The following is a 16,551-nucleotide window of genomic DNA, read 5'->3' as shown; positions in this document are numbered from 1 at the left end:
ATACATTTATCAACGTGGCTTTCGATTTTACTCTACCCTACCTGACTGATCTCAACTACTCTTCCTGATAAAACACCCAATCAAACGACACCAGCTATCCCCCGGTTTGCTGAGACAAATAGTCATTGACGCTTCATCTGTAAAGTGGTGTCGTTGCTTTCGCGGAGAACCGAGCACAACGCGACACGTGCCAGACGAGACTAACCAAAAGCGGATTAGCGACTCCGTGACGCTTTCGAAGGCTCTGCTCGCCGCTGGACAATCGTCTCTTGTTCTTTTCATTCACCTCCACCAGCGAGTTGGTCCAGCATAAATCAATAAATACAGTACCAGGCGCACCCAGTGGTCTCTTCAACCTTGTTCCGAGTATTTTTTTTTTTTCGACTTGTTACCTCGACTCTTCTAATCTCAAGAAACCGAGTGCAACCCCAGCACCAAGTTTAATTCGCCTTGGCCGTTTACATCCAGCATATTGCCCAAAAGCACACCACCACCTCGTCGTTTCGATCTTGCCACTCGAAACCACATCTCGAGTATCGGAACAAACCCCATCTCGACAATACCACCTCCACATAATTCACAATGACGCACCAAGACACATTCATCGACGATGATGAGGACACTTGGTATGTGGTTTCCCTCCTCAGGGGGCTTTCTGTCCCCACCAGCAGTACCGGCATCCGCAGCTCGGCGCCCCCTCTTCTCGCACCTCCAGCGCAAGTTCCATGCTAACCATGCTACTAGCCCCCTCTGCATCGAGGAGTTCGATCTCTCAGACCGAAACTTCCGTCCATGCCCCTGTGGTTATCAGGTATGCTGCCGTCAACACCCTGCGCGATTTGCTCATCAGATTACTGACCGCCCACTCGCTACAGATATGTCAGTTCTGTTTCAACAACATTAGGAACAATATGAACGGGCTATGTCCTGCGTGTCGTCGTCCCTACAACGAAGCCACGATCGAGTACAAAGTTGTCACACCTGAGGAGTAAGTGGAGTTCATAAGATGATGCCTGGCTTTGGATATTGACAGCAGCCCAGATACGCAGCATTCCGAGCCAATGTGGCCAAGAGCCAAAAGAAGCGTGCCGCTGAGCAACGGCAAAAGGAAGCCCAGAAAAGAGAGGCCGAAAACCACAGTCGCAAGAACCTTGTCGGCGTCCGAGTTGTCCAAAAGAACCTGGTTTATGTGACCGGGTTGCAGCCGACAGTTCGTGAAGACGAGTTGCTCAAAACCCTTCGAAAGCCCGAATTCTTTGGCCAGTACGGCAACATCCAGAAAATATCGATTAGTAATCGACGTGGCACTGACGGCCACAACCAATCTCTGGGTGTTTACGTCACCTTTGAAAAACAGGAGGATGCAACCAAGTGCATTCAGGCAGTCAATGGGTCCATGAATGGGGACAGAGTCCTCAGGGCGCAACTAGGAACGACGAAATACTGTTCTGCTTGGTTGCGGCACGAAACATGTACCAACCGCCAGTGCATGTTCTTGCATGAGCTGGCTGAGGAGGAGGACAGCTACACGCGGCAGGATCTATCGTCCATCAACGGCATCAATGCTCAGAAACCGATACCCCACGCCGCTGGTTCTTCCCGCTCTGCATCAAGACAGCAGAGCCATCCTTCGCCTGCACCGGTAGCCGCCCAGCCCATGATTCGCAGTTCTAGCAAAGATGGATCAGACCACGGCGATGGCCCGGCGCTGCCTGCCACCGCGAACTGGGCACGTAACCCACAGGTTCGTAGCAGAAGGGGCAGCCATGCCACTAGTGGTGCCGCACCAAGCCCTGCCATCTCGAATGCGCTGCCAGTTACGACCGAGTCTGCTGTGGAGGACGAGCCAGTTGCCGATGTACCGGCTCCCACGCCAGGGCCTTCCACCGCAGCTCCGGCATCTGCCCCAGTACCTCCCTCGGCGCCAACCCCAACCCCCGCAGCGGCATCGCCGGCTACGCGAACCAAGTCGGCCAAAACTCCTGCTGAAAGAGCCAAGCGCACCACTCAGGACACCCTCAAGTCTCTGCTCAAGTCGCTCGAAGGCTGCGCTCTGGCGTGGCCGAAACCGAGTGCTGAGCAGGATGATCCTTCCAAGTACCCTCCTCTTTTCGATTCTCGTGGAGGCGAGCGTCGCCGGGCGATGAGGGAGTCCGAGGCCGCGAGCACCACTGGTGACCAACTTACTGCGAGTGTTCGTGAGCCCTCAGAGGGCGAGCCTGAAAGCAGTGGCAGTCTCGCACTGGGTGGCGAACCAGAGGACCGGGATCATGTTCGTGACACCCACGGCTTTGACCCACGGCGCACCGCTCAACCACCCATTCAGAGAGGCAGTGCCGATGGCTTCTTTGGTCAAGCTGTGGGCTCTGGCATGACCCAATCGACATCGAATCTTGGGTCTATCGGTACTGCCAGTCGGACAATGACGCCTCAACAGCGAAGCTTCATGCGCCCCCCAACTGGGTTTGTCGAACACTTGACAGCCCAGACCAACACCCTCTTCCAGGGACAGGGCCACAACCGCCAGGGCTCCCGCTTCAGCTTCGCCAACGATAACAGAGACGCTGCGTCCTCTACGTCGGTGAAGCTCACGGGCAACCCCCGCATCATGGCTCAGCAGTCGTCCATGATGCCTTCAACGTTCCACAACCAGGCTGGCAACCAGTACTATGGTTCCTCCATGCCGCCGCCGCCTCCGGGTCTCAAGTCGACTGGCACACCTCCCGGCATGTTTGGGCAGCACGGATTTGGCTTGACGGCGGCGTTCGGCGGGGCGTCAAAGGATAACGAGATTATGCAACAACTTATCAACCGCAACAGGGGCGGAGGTGCCCAGGCTCATGATTCTGGTAAGCGTGAGTACACGTTCTCTTTCAACCCTAACCAGTACCCACCTTCCAACTCCTCGACCCCGGCTCCTGCCTCGAACCACCTCGGTTCGCTCTTTGCCTCGCAGCCTGGAGCATTCCAAGACATGGGTTCAAAGCAGAAGAAGAAGGGGAAGAAGCACAGAAACGCTAACACTTCCTCCTCTGGGGGGAGTGGCATAGTTGATCTTGCAGACCCGAGCATACTTCAGGCGCGAATGCAGTCGCATCAGCAGAGCTTGCAACACCAGCAGCAAACCCTGCAGCAACAGAGCAATGGCGGACTCGGGCCGGGTGTGTTCGGCGGTCAGTCGCAAGGTGGGTACACCAACCAGGGCATGATGTATAACCAGCCATACCGGCAATGGTGATGACGACTCTGATCCGGAAGTGCCGGCCGCGATTTCACGAAAAATTGGCTTTTGCATCGCATTACACACATATCACTATCATTTTTTTGGAGGGAAGGAGGAGCACATGCGTTTTGTTTGGCTTTTTATGTCACTATATATCACGACAGCGTTGGTTTAGGTGGCTCAGCCAGGGGATTGTTTCTGTTTTCTTTTCTTATGGGAGCGGGCTTAAATCACGGTTCTCGAGCATCGCAGGCATTGGTTCCACGAGGGAGGGACCCGCCTAGCACTGGCGTCACTTGCATTTTGTTGGTGGATTAATGGCCTTGGGATACATCCCAAGGGTTGGGGCGGGCGGTCATGGAAAGACAAAAAACAACATCAGACTTTTTGTGGTCACGTCAGGCAAGCTCTCATCGTCTTCCTTTGGGGTTCTCCTTCATGTACGTTAACTTGGGCCCCAGGTTTTAAACACAGCTGGGGCTGAGGTGGCATCGGTGGATAAAATAAAGCGTTTTTTCTCGCACCATTCCGATAGTACACTTTACCAACCGGAAGACGATGATGGTAGTCTTGATGTGACTTAATTCTCCTGTATATAATGGCGCTGCTTGCTTGTGCTCCTTCTTCTTCCTCCTTCCTCCATCCTCTCTGCCCCACAGGCCCAGCGGTCTCTCTCCTGGATGTATCTTTCATCTGAAGCTTTGCACTTTGAGCCATTCAAAAGATATGGAAGCTAACTTGGTTTATAGAGGACGACTTACTCTCACTCGAAGAGTTTAGACCCAGCATCGACGCGCTTGTGGCGGATGAGCCTATCGATGTCAACATTCGACACCCCCCTGGGGGCTTTGAGATTTTTGGTAGGACTGGAACGCCTTCGGCGCCACCCGGACTTCCAATTCCAAGCGTCCAACATTCACCTGCTATCTCACATGCGTCACTCCACACCATGAACTTTGGGCGACAAACCCCATCAGTGGCGTCGCCCAAGGTTTCGTCTAAATCTGCCCCATCAGCTGCCCCAAGCCCGCTGATAGGCAAACGCACAATTACTCCATCAGCCTCTGAAGCGAAAAATATCATCAAGGCACTGGCCGCTGAAAGTGGTTTATCCAAGGAGATTGCCAAAGCCAAGGCCCCAAAGATAGTCACCTTACAGGACGAAGATTTCCCAGCTCTCAACTCACCAAAGGCTTCAGCTGTGGCCACACCTGTTGCTACACCAAAGCCAGCACCAAGTAAGGCAAGCTCTAGCAAGAAGTTGATAGGTGAGGCCGCACCTGAGAAGAGCGCCAAGAAGACCAAGAAGGAGGAGAAGAAGGAGAGGAAGGAAAGGGAGAAGGCCGAGAGAGCGGAAAGGCTTGAGAGAGAGAAGGCCGAGAAGGCGGAAAAAGAGAGGTTGAAGGCCGAAGAGAAGGAAAAGGAGAAAGAAAAGGCTGCTGCTGCGGCTGCTGCTGCGGCTGCGGCTGCGGCACCTGTCAAGGTTTTGGAGGCGTCTTCAACTGTTGCCACATCCAAGGCCGCAGAAAAGTCTACTGCTGCTCCTGCTGATAAGAAGAACGACAAGCGTCCTGTGCCTGGCATTCTCAATATCGCGGCTGCCACCAAGGTCTCCCAGATTCGGAATCTGGAAGCGCCCTCGGCATCGACAAAGTCGACTACCGCAGAGAAGGACTCGGCGTTCCCTGCGCTGCCTGCTCCGACACCGGTTTCCGTTTCGTCACCACTTTCACGGGCTGCACCTAAAACTCTAAGACTGGTGGCCACGCCCAAGACGGAGACGCCATCGACGCCTATCATGGGTGCGGGTCCGTCTCTCACCGCGCCCTCGGCGCGCTCATCTGCCGCGGCATCTGCCCATCGGCCTGAGACACCTGCTAGCGAACTGATCTCCGACAGCGCTTCCATTATTTCCGCTTCCATCTCAGCCTCGCGGACCAACTCGCCTCCTCCCTCTTCCAGGATTGGGTCCGCCCCAACCCGGACCACAACCAAGAGCCAACAGCGAAAGCAGCGCAAGGAATTGACCAAGAAGGAATCGGCCGTCCTCGCTGCGCAGCCTATCAAGCCAGAGTCCGAGGTCGAGATTGGGCCCATCATCGGCCGCAAAAAGAAGCAAAAGAAGGAAAAAGAGAAGCCAGCTGCTACCCCGACCACGGCGAAGAGCACCTCCGAGCCACCGGCTGCTTCCCCTGCTCCCTCAACAAAGGAGACCAAGGAGTCCAAGGAGGTCAAGGAAGTGAAGGAAGAGTCTTCAACCTACCGCTCTACCGCCAATGAAACTACTACTTTGACTGGTGAGCCTACTCACAAGAACAGATATGACTCCAACACCCCCGATGGTGGCAACCAGCAGAACGCCGCCATCCCTCGCGAGGGGCCCTTGCCTCATGAGATCCTTCAAAGCCTCCACGAGGCCGGCCTAGTTCCTGAGAACCTCGAGAAGCTCGCCTTCTTCCAGCCCACCACCATCCCCCTCGACCGGTGGAAAAATGACATCAACGCTGCGGGTCTCTGGGAGCTGGCAGCCAAGAACACCATGACTCCCACCAAGAACATGGTTACCGAAGAGGACCAGGCCATTCTGTTGTCTGGCAAGCCCGTCAGGAAGGTCGTCGACGGTGTCCGGATCCTCATCACCCCCAACGGTGATTGCGTCCGCAACCTCACCGCCGACGAGGAAGACAGATTTTTGGAGCTCCAAAATGCAATCGCGGAGGAGGCAGCCTCCCCGGCGTCATTCATCTCTTCCCGTCACGACACGGGTTCTGGGTTCTCGCTCGTTAAAGGGAGAGCTGTTCCCAATGGACCACCGAGTTACTTCCCCCAGGGCAAGGGAGCTTTTCCTAGCGATCCGGTGAACAAGATCCAGAGGGAAGAGGCGATCTACTACATCAATCAGTATGTCCTCCCGAGACTGAACCTCAACTCTAGGGATATGAGTTTTCCTAAGGCGATTTCCAACTGGACTGGGGGGAGTGGACAAGGAGGGGGACAGCAGCAGCAGCAGCAGCAGCAGCAACAACAACAACAACAACAGGCGCAAGCTAATGCTGCTGCGGCGGCGAATTTGGGGGCGATGGCGCCGTGGTTGTATGGAGCTGGGGGACCGGGGATGGTTGGGCATGGGGGAGGTGATATGGCTGATGCTGTTGCTCCTGAGCTGAATTATCCTGGTCCGGTCGGGGCGTTTGCTGAAGCTGGGGGTAGTAGTCCGGGTGGGTTTGCGAGTTATCTTGAGGGAGGGGTGGATGGTAGTGGTGGTGGTGGTGGTGGTGGTGGTGGTGCGGAGGGGACAGGGACAGGAACAGGGCAGAGACATGTTCCCCCGGGCGCTGGGGGGCCGGCGGGGCCGTTTGGGAATGTGCCGCTTATGAGTTTGGAGGATGCGGAGCAGGCGCTTTCGGCGGCGAGGAAAGAGGCGGAGAAGCTGGAGAGGAGCTTTGTTAGTTTGGTGAAGAAGAATAGGAAGTTGTTGTTGAGCACTAGTGGGACGGGGTTGGGGGGACATCATTGACTCGTTGGTGAGGAGCAAGAGAAGGAGGAGGAGGATATGGGTGTGGTGGTTCATGATGGGGTTGTTTTGATTGGGATGGCGGTTGGGTTGGCGAGGGCGTTGAGGGGGTTAGGGAGGGTGCATGAGGTTGCTTTTGCGGCGGTTTGGATGGCTGTTGTTTTGGTGGAGGGGTTGGTGAGTGCTGTTGTTGGGTGGGGGGTGGGAGTGGTGGAGGGGGTTTGTGGGGTTCTGGATTGGATGGGGGCTGATTATTAATGGGATGGGAGTTGTTATAGCGTGTTAGTGATATCTTGTCAGCGTTGTTTGTATGGATTAGGGGGTTGAGCGCCAGGGGGGAGAATTGATTGCGGGTATGATACCCCGTATTGTATAAGTCAGAATTAAAAATAAATTACAAGATTATTTTTGACCATGCTGCTATCATAAAGCTGTGAATTCATGATCTATCACCCCAACCAGCCAAAGTTATATACCTACCTAACCTTACACACCTTCCCCGCTCACATACAAATCATGATCGCTGCCTCTGTTCATTCCCCAAATCAAGGCTCACTCTCAACATCAGGCGGGAAAGTTCCAAACAGTGCCATCTGCCATCATCAGCTAACCATCCCCATCACATATGAGGTAATCATCAAGAGTAAGAGAACTCACCAAATGCTCCGTCTCCTCCTTGCCCAACTTCCCCCCCACCAACCCAGCAGTAGCCTTGGACAACATTCTGAAATCTGTCACCACCACCTGTTAGGATCCTTTTTCCCTCTAGGCAAGGCAAGAAAACCCAGGTGGGAAGTTCAGGTGAGCTTACAATCAACATAATGCCCCGGCGTAGCCGTCATGTAGCACTCCCCTTCCTCGCTCTCACTCCCATTCCTGAACGTGTGGATCGCACCCGGGGGCACAGTCATGCAGTCGCCCGTTTTGGTGACGACGTCCCCTTCCGGGGTAGAAAAGACGACTGTGCCCTTGGTGACGAAGAAGAGCTCGTCGTGAAACCGATGCCAGTGCATTGGCGGCCCTGACGTTCCCGGGGGGAGGGTGATGGTCACCGCTGAGACTCTGTTCTGGGTGTTTGACCCGTCTTCAAAAACTCTAACAGTCAAGGGGCCGACTTTGAGGGTTTCTGCTTGGGAGGAGGGGACTAGAGAGAGGGGGACGGGGCCGCGGGTTGGCATGGTGATTGAAAGGGTGGGGAATGGGGTAAGTTGGGTAAGGTGAGACAGCGATGGCGAGTTAATAGGTTGGCAAATGTGGGAGCTCTAATACAATGTGTTCATTTCGCACAACACCAACGTAGGTGACAAAGGGCAGGAGCTAGACAGCTGAGGATGACGGTGTTGCTGGTGGCGGTTCTCCGGTGGACGGTTGAATGATTATATAAGCCCGAGCTCTAAAAGTGCCGTGACAGACGAACAGGGGTTGGACCAAAATATACACAAACCGAGGATGGAGGAGTCAGTCCGATTCTAATTGGGTTTGATTACAGCGAGCATGCTTTGGGTGCAGTCAATATGTTTTCTATGACGGACTATCTACCTAGAGAAGAGCGAGTAGCCAAAATGATAGCAGCGCCAACTTCCAACTGTGTGCCATTGACCGAAAATGTGTGTTGATTTGCGAGGGCAGCTCCATCCGATGTCAATATCTCAAAAGTACTAAACACACAAAGTATCAAATTCCGCAATCGTCAGCTAAACAAAATGTTCCCCTGGCAATCATCTGCGCCATCCCTCTGCTCGAAAAGACCCCCTGAACGCCTGTCCTGGCCTGTCAGAGCCTTGGAGAATAAAAAAACAAATTCGACAAGAGTGCTGTTACAACATGGTTTACAGTGAAGAGTCAAAATACAAAGGACTCAGGAGTTGGCAGGGGGTGAGTCGACCGGTGTCTCTTCCCTCTTGATGATGCGTACATGACGCTCGTAAAACTGCAGCATCTAGACGGAAAACGTCAGCACTTCAATACGGCCATGTGCGGGGCTCTAGAACCTACTTTTTGAGGGCATCTCGAGTAGATGACGCTAGTCTCGTGTTGAGTCTTGTGCCCGTTCTTCCATGTTAGGTACACCATGAGCTTGTGGGTCTCCTCGTCCTCGCATGCGTCAAGGTGCGCAATATGATCTTCCCAGCTTCCTGCTGGTGGCTTCCAGACCGCTTGCTTAGCGCTGGCTGGGGGCTCGGAGTCTGCAGGATGGCTGCCATTTCTCTTGGATCGTTTGCTGGTGGTAGATGCTTGCGGGGTTGACGAATCCTTGCGGCCGCGCTTCTTGCTCTGGACGGCGGTGTGGGTTTCGTTAAGGAGCGCTTCTCTGCCACCAATGCTCTTCAGGTATTCGTTGAGAGCCTCGGAGGCGTTCTCACTATGTTTAAGCCCGTTAGCCCTATTGTTCCAGTCCCAAGACAGAACCACAGTTCCTTACGTCAAATTTTCCTCCGGTTCCCACGTGCGGTCCGACTTCTTTTCGTATCCCTCCCATTTGACCTCATATAGTAATTCGCCGCCCTAAAAGCAGTCAGATGAAAGCCAAGTTGCGATCCCATGTTGCGCTCAACCCACCTTTCCAATCATGTGCGAGAGAATCTTCTCAACAACATAACTATTCGCCCTGTCAGCGACTGTCCAATCCACGCATCATCGTCTCTGGCGGGTCCATACACTTCGGCTTCCCCGTCTCCATCCTCTTCTTCAGTATCCTCATCGTCCTCGGCAACATCCCCATTTACAATCTCGGGCTCCTCTTCGTCGACGGGTTCGGAGTAGCGCTGTGCTTTCTTGCCGCTGCGCTTTGGCGGGGGGCTGAGCTCTCGATCCGAGGGCTCGCTATCGCTCATTGCTAAATTCGAGGGTTAGACATGGCTGGTCGCACGACAAAGAACATGACAAGATGCAGCTCAGAAAGCGGGCGGCGACAGGTCGATTTGCGACGACGCGACGCGACGCGCCACCCCCTCGCGCAACCGTAAATGCATCGAGGGGCTTTGCAGCTGGGATGGAAGCATACCTGGTGGCATTGTGACGTTGGAATCAGACGAAAAAACGAGGGGTGGTTTGTTTGGGTGATTATGTGAAGCTATTTACAGCAGGGGGGTTAGCACGGCGCAGGTGTGCGGTTTCAGCGGTTCCAGTCTCGTCTAGCAAACACGCAGCGTTGGTGATGGCTTCTGCGGAAAAAATGGCGGATGGCTTGCCAACGGCAAAATGGCAGGAGGTCAGGTGATCTGGCGATGTTAAGAACGCATTGACCAATCGCTTTATGGAGAGCTTGGTCTCTAGCTGAAGAAACGATGACAGGCAAGCCAAGATCATCTATTCAATACCGCCTGTTTGGGGTTGTGGCCACGGAAATGAAGACAAACCTGATGAACTTCATAATAACCTCCCCTTCGCACATCGGTTCCTCGGAGAACATGGGACCAACACGAACATTCGGATGGCTTCGAGTCGAGATGCCCACTGGAGCCATGTGCCATGCTGTCATGTGGAGTCACTGCAACGCTCAAATTAAGAGTTGGAGGGACGGACAAGCATCTCCAAATTTCTGATGGAAGATGAGGCGAGGAGTGCCTCCCGCTTTGTACAGTAGTAGTCAATGCCAATTGGGAACCAAGATAGTCATCAGTCGTGATACTAGCCAGTCGGGTACAGTTCCAGGACATCCATCAGGTAGGTAGGTAGTGGTGTTGTAAAAGTGTCACCAGAAAGCTTCCTGTTGATTGATTGATCTCAGGGGAATTCCAGAAGCTTGCCCCAGGCGTGACAGCGCAACCTACAGGCACGACCCCGGTCCCGGCTAGGCACCCCTGCAGTCCCAGCCGATGATCAGCGCCAAGCAAGCGGCGGAACAAACAGCAACGTTTGCCGGTTGTTGCGCTTGTCCCGAGAGGGAAATGACCTTGGGTGAACTGCCAGATGTCACCGACCTCCGGCACAACCTGAGAAAAAAAGAATTGACCTTGATGGATCAAACCTCGACTGGAACTGGCTGATCGGGAGAAGGAAGGCTGCTGCTGTTCCTGCCTCTGGATAATGTCAGTTGGGTGCAGATACGACATGCACATGCAACTTTAAATTTCACATCGCACCCATCTTTTCCGCCCGCCGACGCCTTCAGGTCTTGGATGGAACCTGCATCTCCCTGTCTGCAAGCCAACACCGACTGTCTCTGGCTCTTGCTGAGGTGTCGATGTCCCAACCCCTGCCGCGTTACCTGTACTGTACAATAACCCGGGAAAGGGGATCCAAAAAAGAAATGTGTCTGGGCCTCCTCGCTGGCGAGACGAGGCGATCCATTCACCACTCAAAAAGAGGCGGAACATTCCCCATCTGTCATTTTTAAACCCCGAACATCCCAAGCCTCGTTTGCGATCCTTCCCGCCGCTTCTTCTTTTCTGATCTCTTTTGTTTGCTGTTATAAAACACCGACCCCGTCTTCAAACGCCCGTTGCCCAACACCCGTCACCCGTCACCCGTCACCCGTCAATGGTCTTGTGTCTGCACCAGTCCGGCCGAAGGAGCAACAGACGTTGACCAACTAAAGAAGCTTCCGGGTCTTTACCCCCTGGGGCCCCCCCTTGGATCGCCACGGCCCGCCCTTCTCCAGGTTGCTCTAGAGCTCCCGTTGCTCCCCACCGTCTGTGACCGTTCCGCCGAGCGAGTACGAGCAGCCACCCGTCCCTGCGGCTCACCGACAACTGCCCGAGGTCAGCAAAAAGCCCGCCATGTCCGACGAAGCCCCGGCCCAGTCGGCCGAGACCGGTACAACCAAGGCGGTCAAGGACAAGACCTGTACCTATTGCCACCAAGCCTTCACATCGTCTTCGCTCGGCCGCCATCTAGATGTATTCATTAAGGAGAACAACCCCAAGGCCCCCGATGGGATTCACGATGTGGAAGAAATCAGACGAAATCGATCCAATATCACCCGCCGTCGTCCCAAAGCTTCGACCGGAACCCCCGGTGCTCCTGGGGTTAGAAGACGAGACACGTCAGTGTCAGTCGGAACGCCAACGGCTGCGTCGAGAAGGAGTCAGGGGTCTGTTTCGGTAGAGGTCGACTCTGCATCCATCACACCAGTATCACAAACCAAAGGCAAAGGGACTGCTGATAGGAAATATCCGTTCAATACACCATGGGAAGCCACGGGTGTCATCAACGACCTTGGTGGGCGGGATGCCACGGCATACGAGGGTGGGTTCAGGCAACATCAGCGATCAGCCAGTCGCCAGCGTATGAAGCAACAACTGGACGCCAGACACGTATTGCAAGATGCCGAGGATACGAAAAGAGCCGCTGAACTCGCATTGCGGGAAATCATGGGTTCTTGGAGGGCTGCAAAGTAAGCCAGGCTTTCTCGTCGTGCCAAACAGACTTGTATACTGACGCTCTTTGACAGACAACAAATCGACATGCACTCGATGCCTTTCGACTTTGATCCTCTTGCATTGGACTTTCCGGCACTGACGTTGCAGTGTCTCGAGAAACCACCCACGTTATTTGCTTCTACCCAGCACTCGACGTCCACTTCGTGGTCGATAACACCACCCGGCCCAGTTCAGCTGCAAGCCTTGCGAAATTATTTTGGAGAAGAGTTCAGGAGATGGAAGCTGGCTTGCACCGCGGCAACAACGGCGGTGAACGAAGATCTAACATATCCTCCCTCCCTAGTGCCAGTCAAGCCAGATGCTCGAGAAGCAGTGCGTAAGGCTGAAAAGGCAGCCGACAAGATGGAACAGCAAATATCCGATCACATAACAGCGACGTATTCAGTTTGGTGTTCACTTCCAGGGCCTGAGCGTGCCAAGCTGTGGACCCTCGAGCTGGCAAGAGGCTTGGGGCGGAAGCAAGACGAGGGTGCCAAACTCAAGCAGACCCAAAGCCTTCTCAGGCAAGAAAACAATCATCTCAAGTCTCAGATCGAACACTTGAGCCGGCTACAGCAACCTAAAGAGTACAAGATTGTGCAGCCGACAACAGTGTACATGGATGAGAAGCTGGTCAACCACATGCTGGAGCTCGGTTTCAGCGCAGCGAAGGATGGCGGCGGCGTAGGCTTCAACATGGCCGATAGGCATGCGGATCTCGACACGATTGTGGCAAGGGCGATTAATCGCTGGAAGGATGTGATCGTGTCGTCTAGGTCCGCGGCGGCCGGTCTCTCAGCGCAGCGCACCTTGGAAGCTGCGAGTGCCGGAGTGTCGCCAACAACTACTGGTTCTGGGCAGGGTATGCGACAGTTGCAGCCTCAGAGGCACCAATCACAACATTCGGTGCCGAATAACGACGCCCGGGCGTCTCTTCACCCTTCTCCGGCAGCAAGCAATAACGCTGCGAATTATGCACCATCGACGGCATCTACCACTAAAGCCGGTTCGCCCTCGACTGCCGTCGGTACACCCAGCATCATCACGGCGCCGGCCAGTGTTGGTGCCGGGCAAGATTCGGACGAGGAAATGGGCGGGCAGGACGTGCCGGAAATCTCAGAAACTAACACAGCTGAGGAAGACGATGATGTTGATGCGGACGCGGATGCTGACGCGGATGGGGACGTTGATGCCGACGCCGATGTCGATGCCGATGCCGATACCGATGCCGATATGGACGCTGACGCTGACCCTTAGTAGCTGGTTGAAGGATTTTTGCATTGTGTCAGTCTATCATTGCTTCGTATTATTCGAGTCAGAGCACAGCGGGCGACATCTTTATTTGTACCATCATCGGGAAGGGGGGCGCATTGCACTGGAAGGGAAAACAAGGACAGTCCTCAGCACAAGGTCTTATAGATACTGTTTCTTAGCTTTAGTCATATTAATACCCGTATAGAATTTCTCTTCTTGGCACTTATTTGGAGCCAGAAACCAACAGTTGTTCCCATGCTTGAGCGTGCACAGTACAAGTACTTCATGAAGCGTGAGAAGAGTGAAACCCACAAAGGGGGCAGGGTTAGGGTCACCCCTGAGTCACTTCGACTGATAACAACCCTGACGGTTGCGATTGAGTCACCCCGCCAAAAGCTTTCAAAAAAATTACCCCGCTGTGGATAATTTCCAGCATCTGGGCCGACAGCGGGCAACTTGAACCCCCGAACCAGAAAACCTCCCCCCTTCTTCAACGTTGTTGAATCTAGTGGTCCCTGGTACGAGACAGCACCACTTTCAAAATGGCCGACTCAGCTTCTGCCCCTGCGCCCCCCACCGAGGAGGTTGCCAACCTCCATCTCGACGAAGTGACGGGCGAGAAGGTCTCCAAGACGGAGCTCAAGAAGCGCCAGAAGCAGCGCCAGAAGGAGGCCGAGAAGGCCAAAAAGGCTGCTACTGCTCCCCCCAAGGCGTCGTCCGGCAAGCCCAAGAACGCCGCCGGTCAGGAGGAGGCCGACCTCAATCCCAACCAGTACTATGAGATCCGGACGCGCCACGTCAATGAGCGTATGTGATGTGTTTATGTGGTGGCTGTAGAAGCTATGGACTCGGTGCTGACCCAATGCGTCACTGTGTGCAGTCCTCAAGAATCCCGAGACGAACCCTTACCCCCACAAGTTCCAGGTCACCTATGACGACTACAAGTTCCACGACGAGTTCAAGCACCTCAAGTCGGGCGAGGACGACAAGAACACCGAGATTCGCATCGCTGCCCGCATCTACAACAAGCGTGCTAGCGGTTCCAAGCTCATCTTCTACGGTAACTTCCGCTCCAACATGTTTCACCGGCTGGGGACGCCTTGCTCATTTAGCTCCTAGATGTTCGCACCTCTGCCGATACCAAGAGCATCGGCACCCAGATCCAAATTGTGTGCCAGGCCCAGCTCGTCGCCGAGGGAGCCCCTTCGTTTGAGCAGCAACACGAGAACATCCGCCGTGGTGATGTGATTGGTATCATTGGTTATGCTGGCCGTACCAACCCCAAGAACAGGCTCGCCGAGGGCAAGGAGGGCGAGCTGTCCATCTTTGCGACCGAGATCAAGCTTCTCAGCCCTTGCTTACACATGCTTCCCAGCGTGCGCTTCCCCTTCGCCGACGCTGAGCAGCGCGCGCGTATGAGATATCTCGATATGCTGTGGAACGACAGGAGCCGTGAGACCCTCTGGCAGCGCAGCCGGATGGTCAGGTATATCCGTGACTGTAAGTTTGTTTGAGTCAATCCGGAGAAGAGCAGAACTGACAAGTGGTCAAGTCTTCCATGAGCGTCGCTTCATCGAGGTTGAGACGCCCATGATGCACGCCATTGCTGGCGGTGCTACCGCTCTGCCATTCATCACTCATCACAACGATCTCGATATCGACATGTACATGAGAGTCGCCCCTGAGCTGTTCCTCAAGAAGATGATTGTCGGTCAGTTTGGCAAGGTCTTCGAGATGGGCAAGAACTTCCGCAACGAGGGCGTTGATCTCACACACAACCCCGAGTTCACCTCGATTGAGTTCTACTGGGCGTACGCCGATATGTACGACCTCATGAACATCACCGAGGAGCTTGTTTCCTCTCTCGTCAAGCACCTTACCGGCGGTTACGTCACCAAGTTCACCAACCAGCACGGCGAGGAGTACACGGTCAACTGGGAGGCCCCATGGCGCAGGGTCGAGATGATTCCGGCCCTCGAGGAAGCCACCGGCGAGAAGTTCCCTCCCAGCGAGGAGCTCCACACCGACGAGACGAACGCGTTCCTCCAGAGAGTGTGCAAGAAGATGGGTGTTGAGTGCCCACCACCTCTCACCAACGCTCGCATGATTGACAAGCTCACGGGCGAGTTCATCGAGGAGACCTGCGTCAACCCTACCTTCATCTTGGAGCACCCCCAGATGATGAGCCCTCTTGCCAAGTACCATCGTTCCAAGAAGGGTCTCTGCGAGCGTTTTGAGGCTTTCGTGTGCAAGAAGGAGATTGCCAACGCCTACACCGAGTTGAACAACCCCTTCGACCAAAGACTTCGCTTCGAGGAGCAAGCTCGCCAGAAGGACCAGGGTGATGACGAGGCGTAGGTTTCCCGCCAATGTGATGAACGATTCGTATACAAGGCTAACTTTCCTGCAGTCAACTTGTTGATGAGTCCTTCTTAAACGCCCTCGAGTATGGTCTTCCCCCAACCGGTGGCTGGGGTCTCGGTATCGACCGTCTTGCTATGTTCTTGACCAACAACTACTCTATTCGTGAGGTGTTGGCCTTCCCCTTCTTGCGTGAGGAGAAGAACGGTCCCAAGCAGCCTTTTGCGGCTGAGCTCGCAAATGTCGAGCCCATGCCCGAGGAGGGCATCCGTAAGTCTATCCAATCAAGAGTTGCTGACGCGTACATACCCAATGCTAATATAACTACAGCCCACAAATAAACGTATACTACCAAAAAACAACAGAGATAAGTAAAAAGGCCTGGCGGAGCTGTGTAGCCACTAGTTTCTAGATATTTCTCGGTGAAAAGGAAGAAGTGTACTAGGTATGTAGTGAACAGGACAACGCAATGTTGAGCTGAGGCACTGCAAAAGGACTGTTTGATTACCTGATGATCATATAAACATTATGTGGTGTGAAGATGACGACTGAAGTTTTGCCATTCAAGATGATGATGGGCTGTGCATGTGGAATCAGAGACTCGGCGAACGTGGAGGAATTGTCGGTGTTTGTTGTTGTTGGCCAAGGGCTTATCGAAGTCTTGGGTCTTGGAGATGACAAAAAAGGGAGATGCGATCGGGGTGTGTGGCTTGGCGCGCACAGAGATCGTGTAACGATGAAAGTTCTTGGTTGAGATAACCCTTCAGGAGCACTCATTTCCAGCAAGCTGTTTCGAAGCTGTCGAGGGCATTTCAGCTTATGAAGTGTTTCCTGCT

General features: G+C 54.2%; 5 protein-coding genes across 5 annotated transcripts; 3 read left to right on the top strand and 2 right to left on the bottom strand.

Annotated features, from left to right (window-relative positions):
* Window positions 1-5: 5 nt before the first annotated feature.
* NOT4 (General negative regulator of transcription subunit 4) lies at window positions 6-6,995 on the top strand (the record flags this gene model as incomplete). Its single annotated transcript, XM_062947007.1, has 6 exons — window positions 6-626; window positions 745-811; window positions 876-988; window positions 1,042-3,185; window positions 3,973-6,711; window positions 6,760-6,995. Exons 1-6 carry the CDS (start codon window positions 583-585, stop codon window positions 6,993-6,995), a joined length of 5,343 nt encoding a protein of 1,780 aa, XP_062800695.1. The 5' UTR covers window positions 6-582.
* Window positions 6,996-7,092: 97 nt separating this feature from the next.
* On the bottom strand, window positions 7,093-7,915 carry QC764_407190 (uncharacterized protein; the record flags this gene model as incomplete). Its single annotated transcript, XM_062947008.1, has 3 exons — window positions 7,093-7,330; window positions 7,395-7,468; window positions 7,549-7,915. 3 exons carry the CDS (start codon window positions 7,913-7,915, stop codon window positions 7,283-7,285), a joined length of 489 nt encoding a protein of 162 aa, XP_062800694.1. The 3' UTR covers window positions 7,093-7,282.
* A 680-nt stretch (window positions 7,916-8,595) lies between these two features.
* Window positions 8,596-9,844, bottom strand: QC764_407200 (uncharacterized protein; the record flags this gene model as incomplete). Its single annotated transcript, XM_062947009.1, has 5 exons — window positions 9,742-9,844; window positions 9,297-9,573; window positions 9,160-9,242; window positions 8,733-9,099; window positions 8,596-8,676 (listed from the first exon to the last, which is right to left on the bottom strand). The coding sequence occupies exons 2-5, from the start codon at window positions 9,306-9,308 to the stop codon at window positions 8,596-8,598; spliced, it is 543 nt and encodes a 180-aa protein (XP_062800693.1). The 5' UTR covers window positions 9,309-9,573; window positions 9,742-9,844.
* Window positions 9,845-10,547: 703 nt separating this feature from the next.
* On the top strand, window positions 10,548-13,357 carry QC764_407210 (uncharacterized protein; the record flags this gene model as incomplete). The annotated part of the gene is made up of 2 exons (XM_062947010.1): window positions 10,548-12,075; window positions 12,133-13,357. The coding sequence occupies exons 1-2, from the start codon at window positions 11,459-11,461 to the stop codon at window positions 13,355-13,357; spliced, it is 1,842 nt and encodes a 613-aa protein (XP_062800692.1). The 5' UTR covers window positions 10,548-11,458.
* Window positions 13,358-13,896: 539 nt separating this feature from the next.
* KRS1 (lysyl-tRNA synthetase) lies at window positions 13,897-16,056 on the top strand (the record flags this gene model as incomplete). The annotated part of the gene is made up of 6 exons (XM_062947011.1): window positions 13,897-14,161; window positions 14,235-14,414; window positions 14,474-14,854; window positions 14,907-15,708; window positions 15,765-15,985; window positions 16,046-16,056. The coding sequence occupies 6 exons, from the start codon at window positions 13,897-13,899 to the stop codon at window positions 16,054-16,056; spliced, it is 1,860 nt and encodes a 619-aa protein (XP_062800691.1).
* Between the last annotated feature and the right edge of the window lie 495 nt (window positions 16,057-16,551).

The sequence above is a fragment of the Podospora pseudoanserina genome, chromosome 4 (assembly GCF_035222485.1).
Source record: "Podospora pseudoanserina strain CBS 124.78 chromosome 4, whole genome shotgun sequence".
Classification (NCBI taxonomy): Eukaryota; Fungi; Ascomycota; class Sordariomycetes; order Sordariales; family Podosporaceae; genus Podospora; species Podospora pseudoanserina.
Note: the sequence above shows the minus strand (reverse complement) of the source record. Positions and strands in the feature narration are given on the sequence as shown.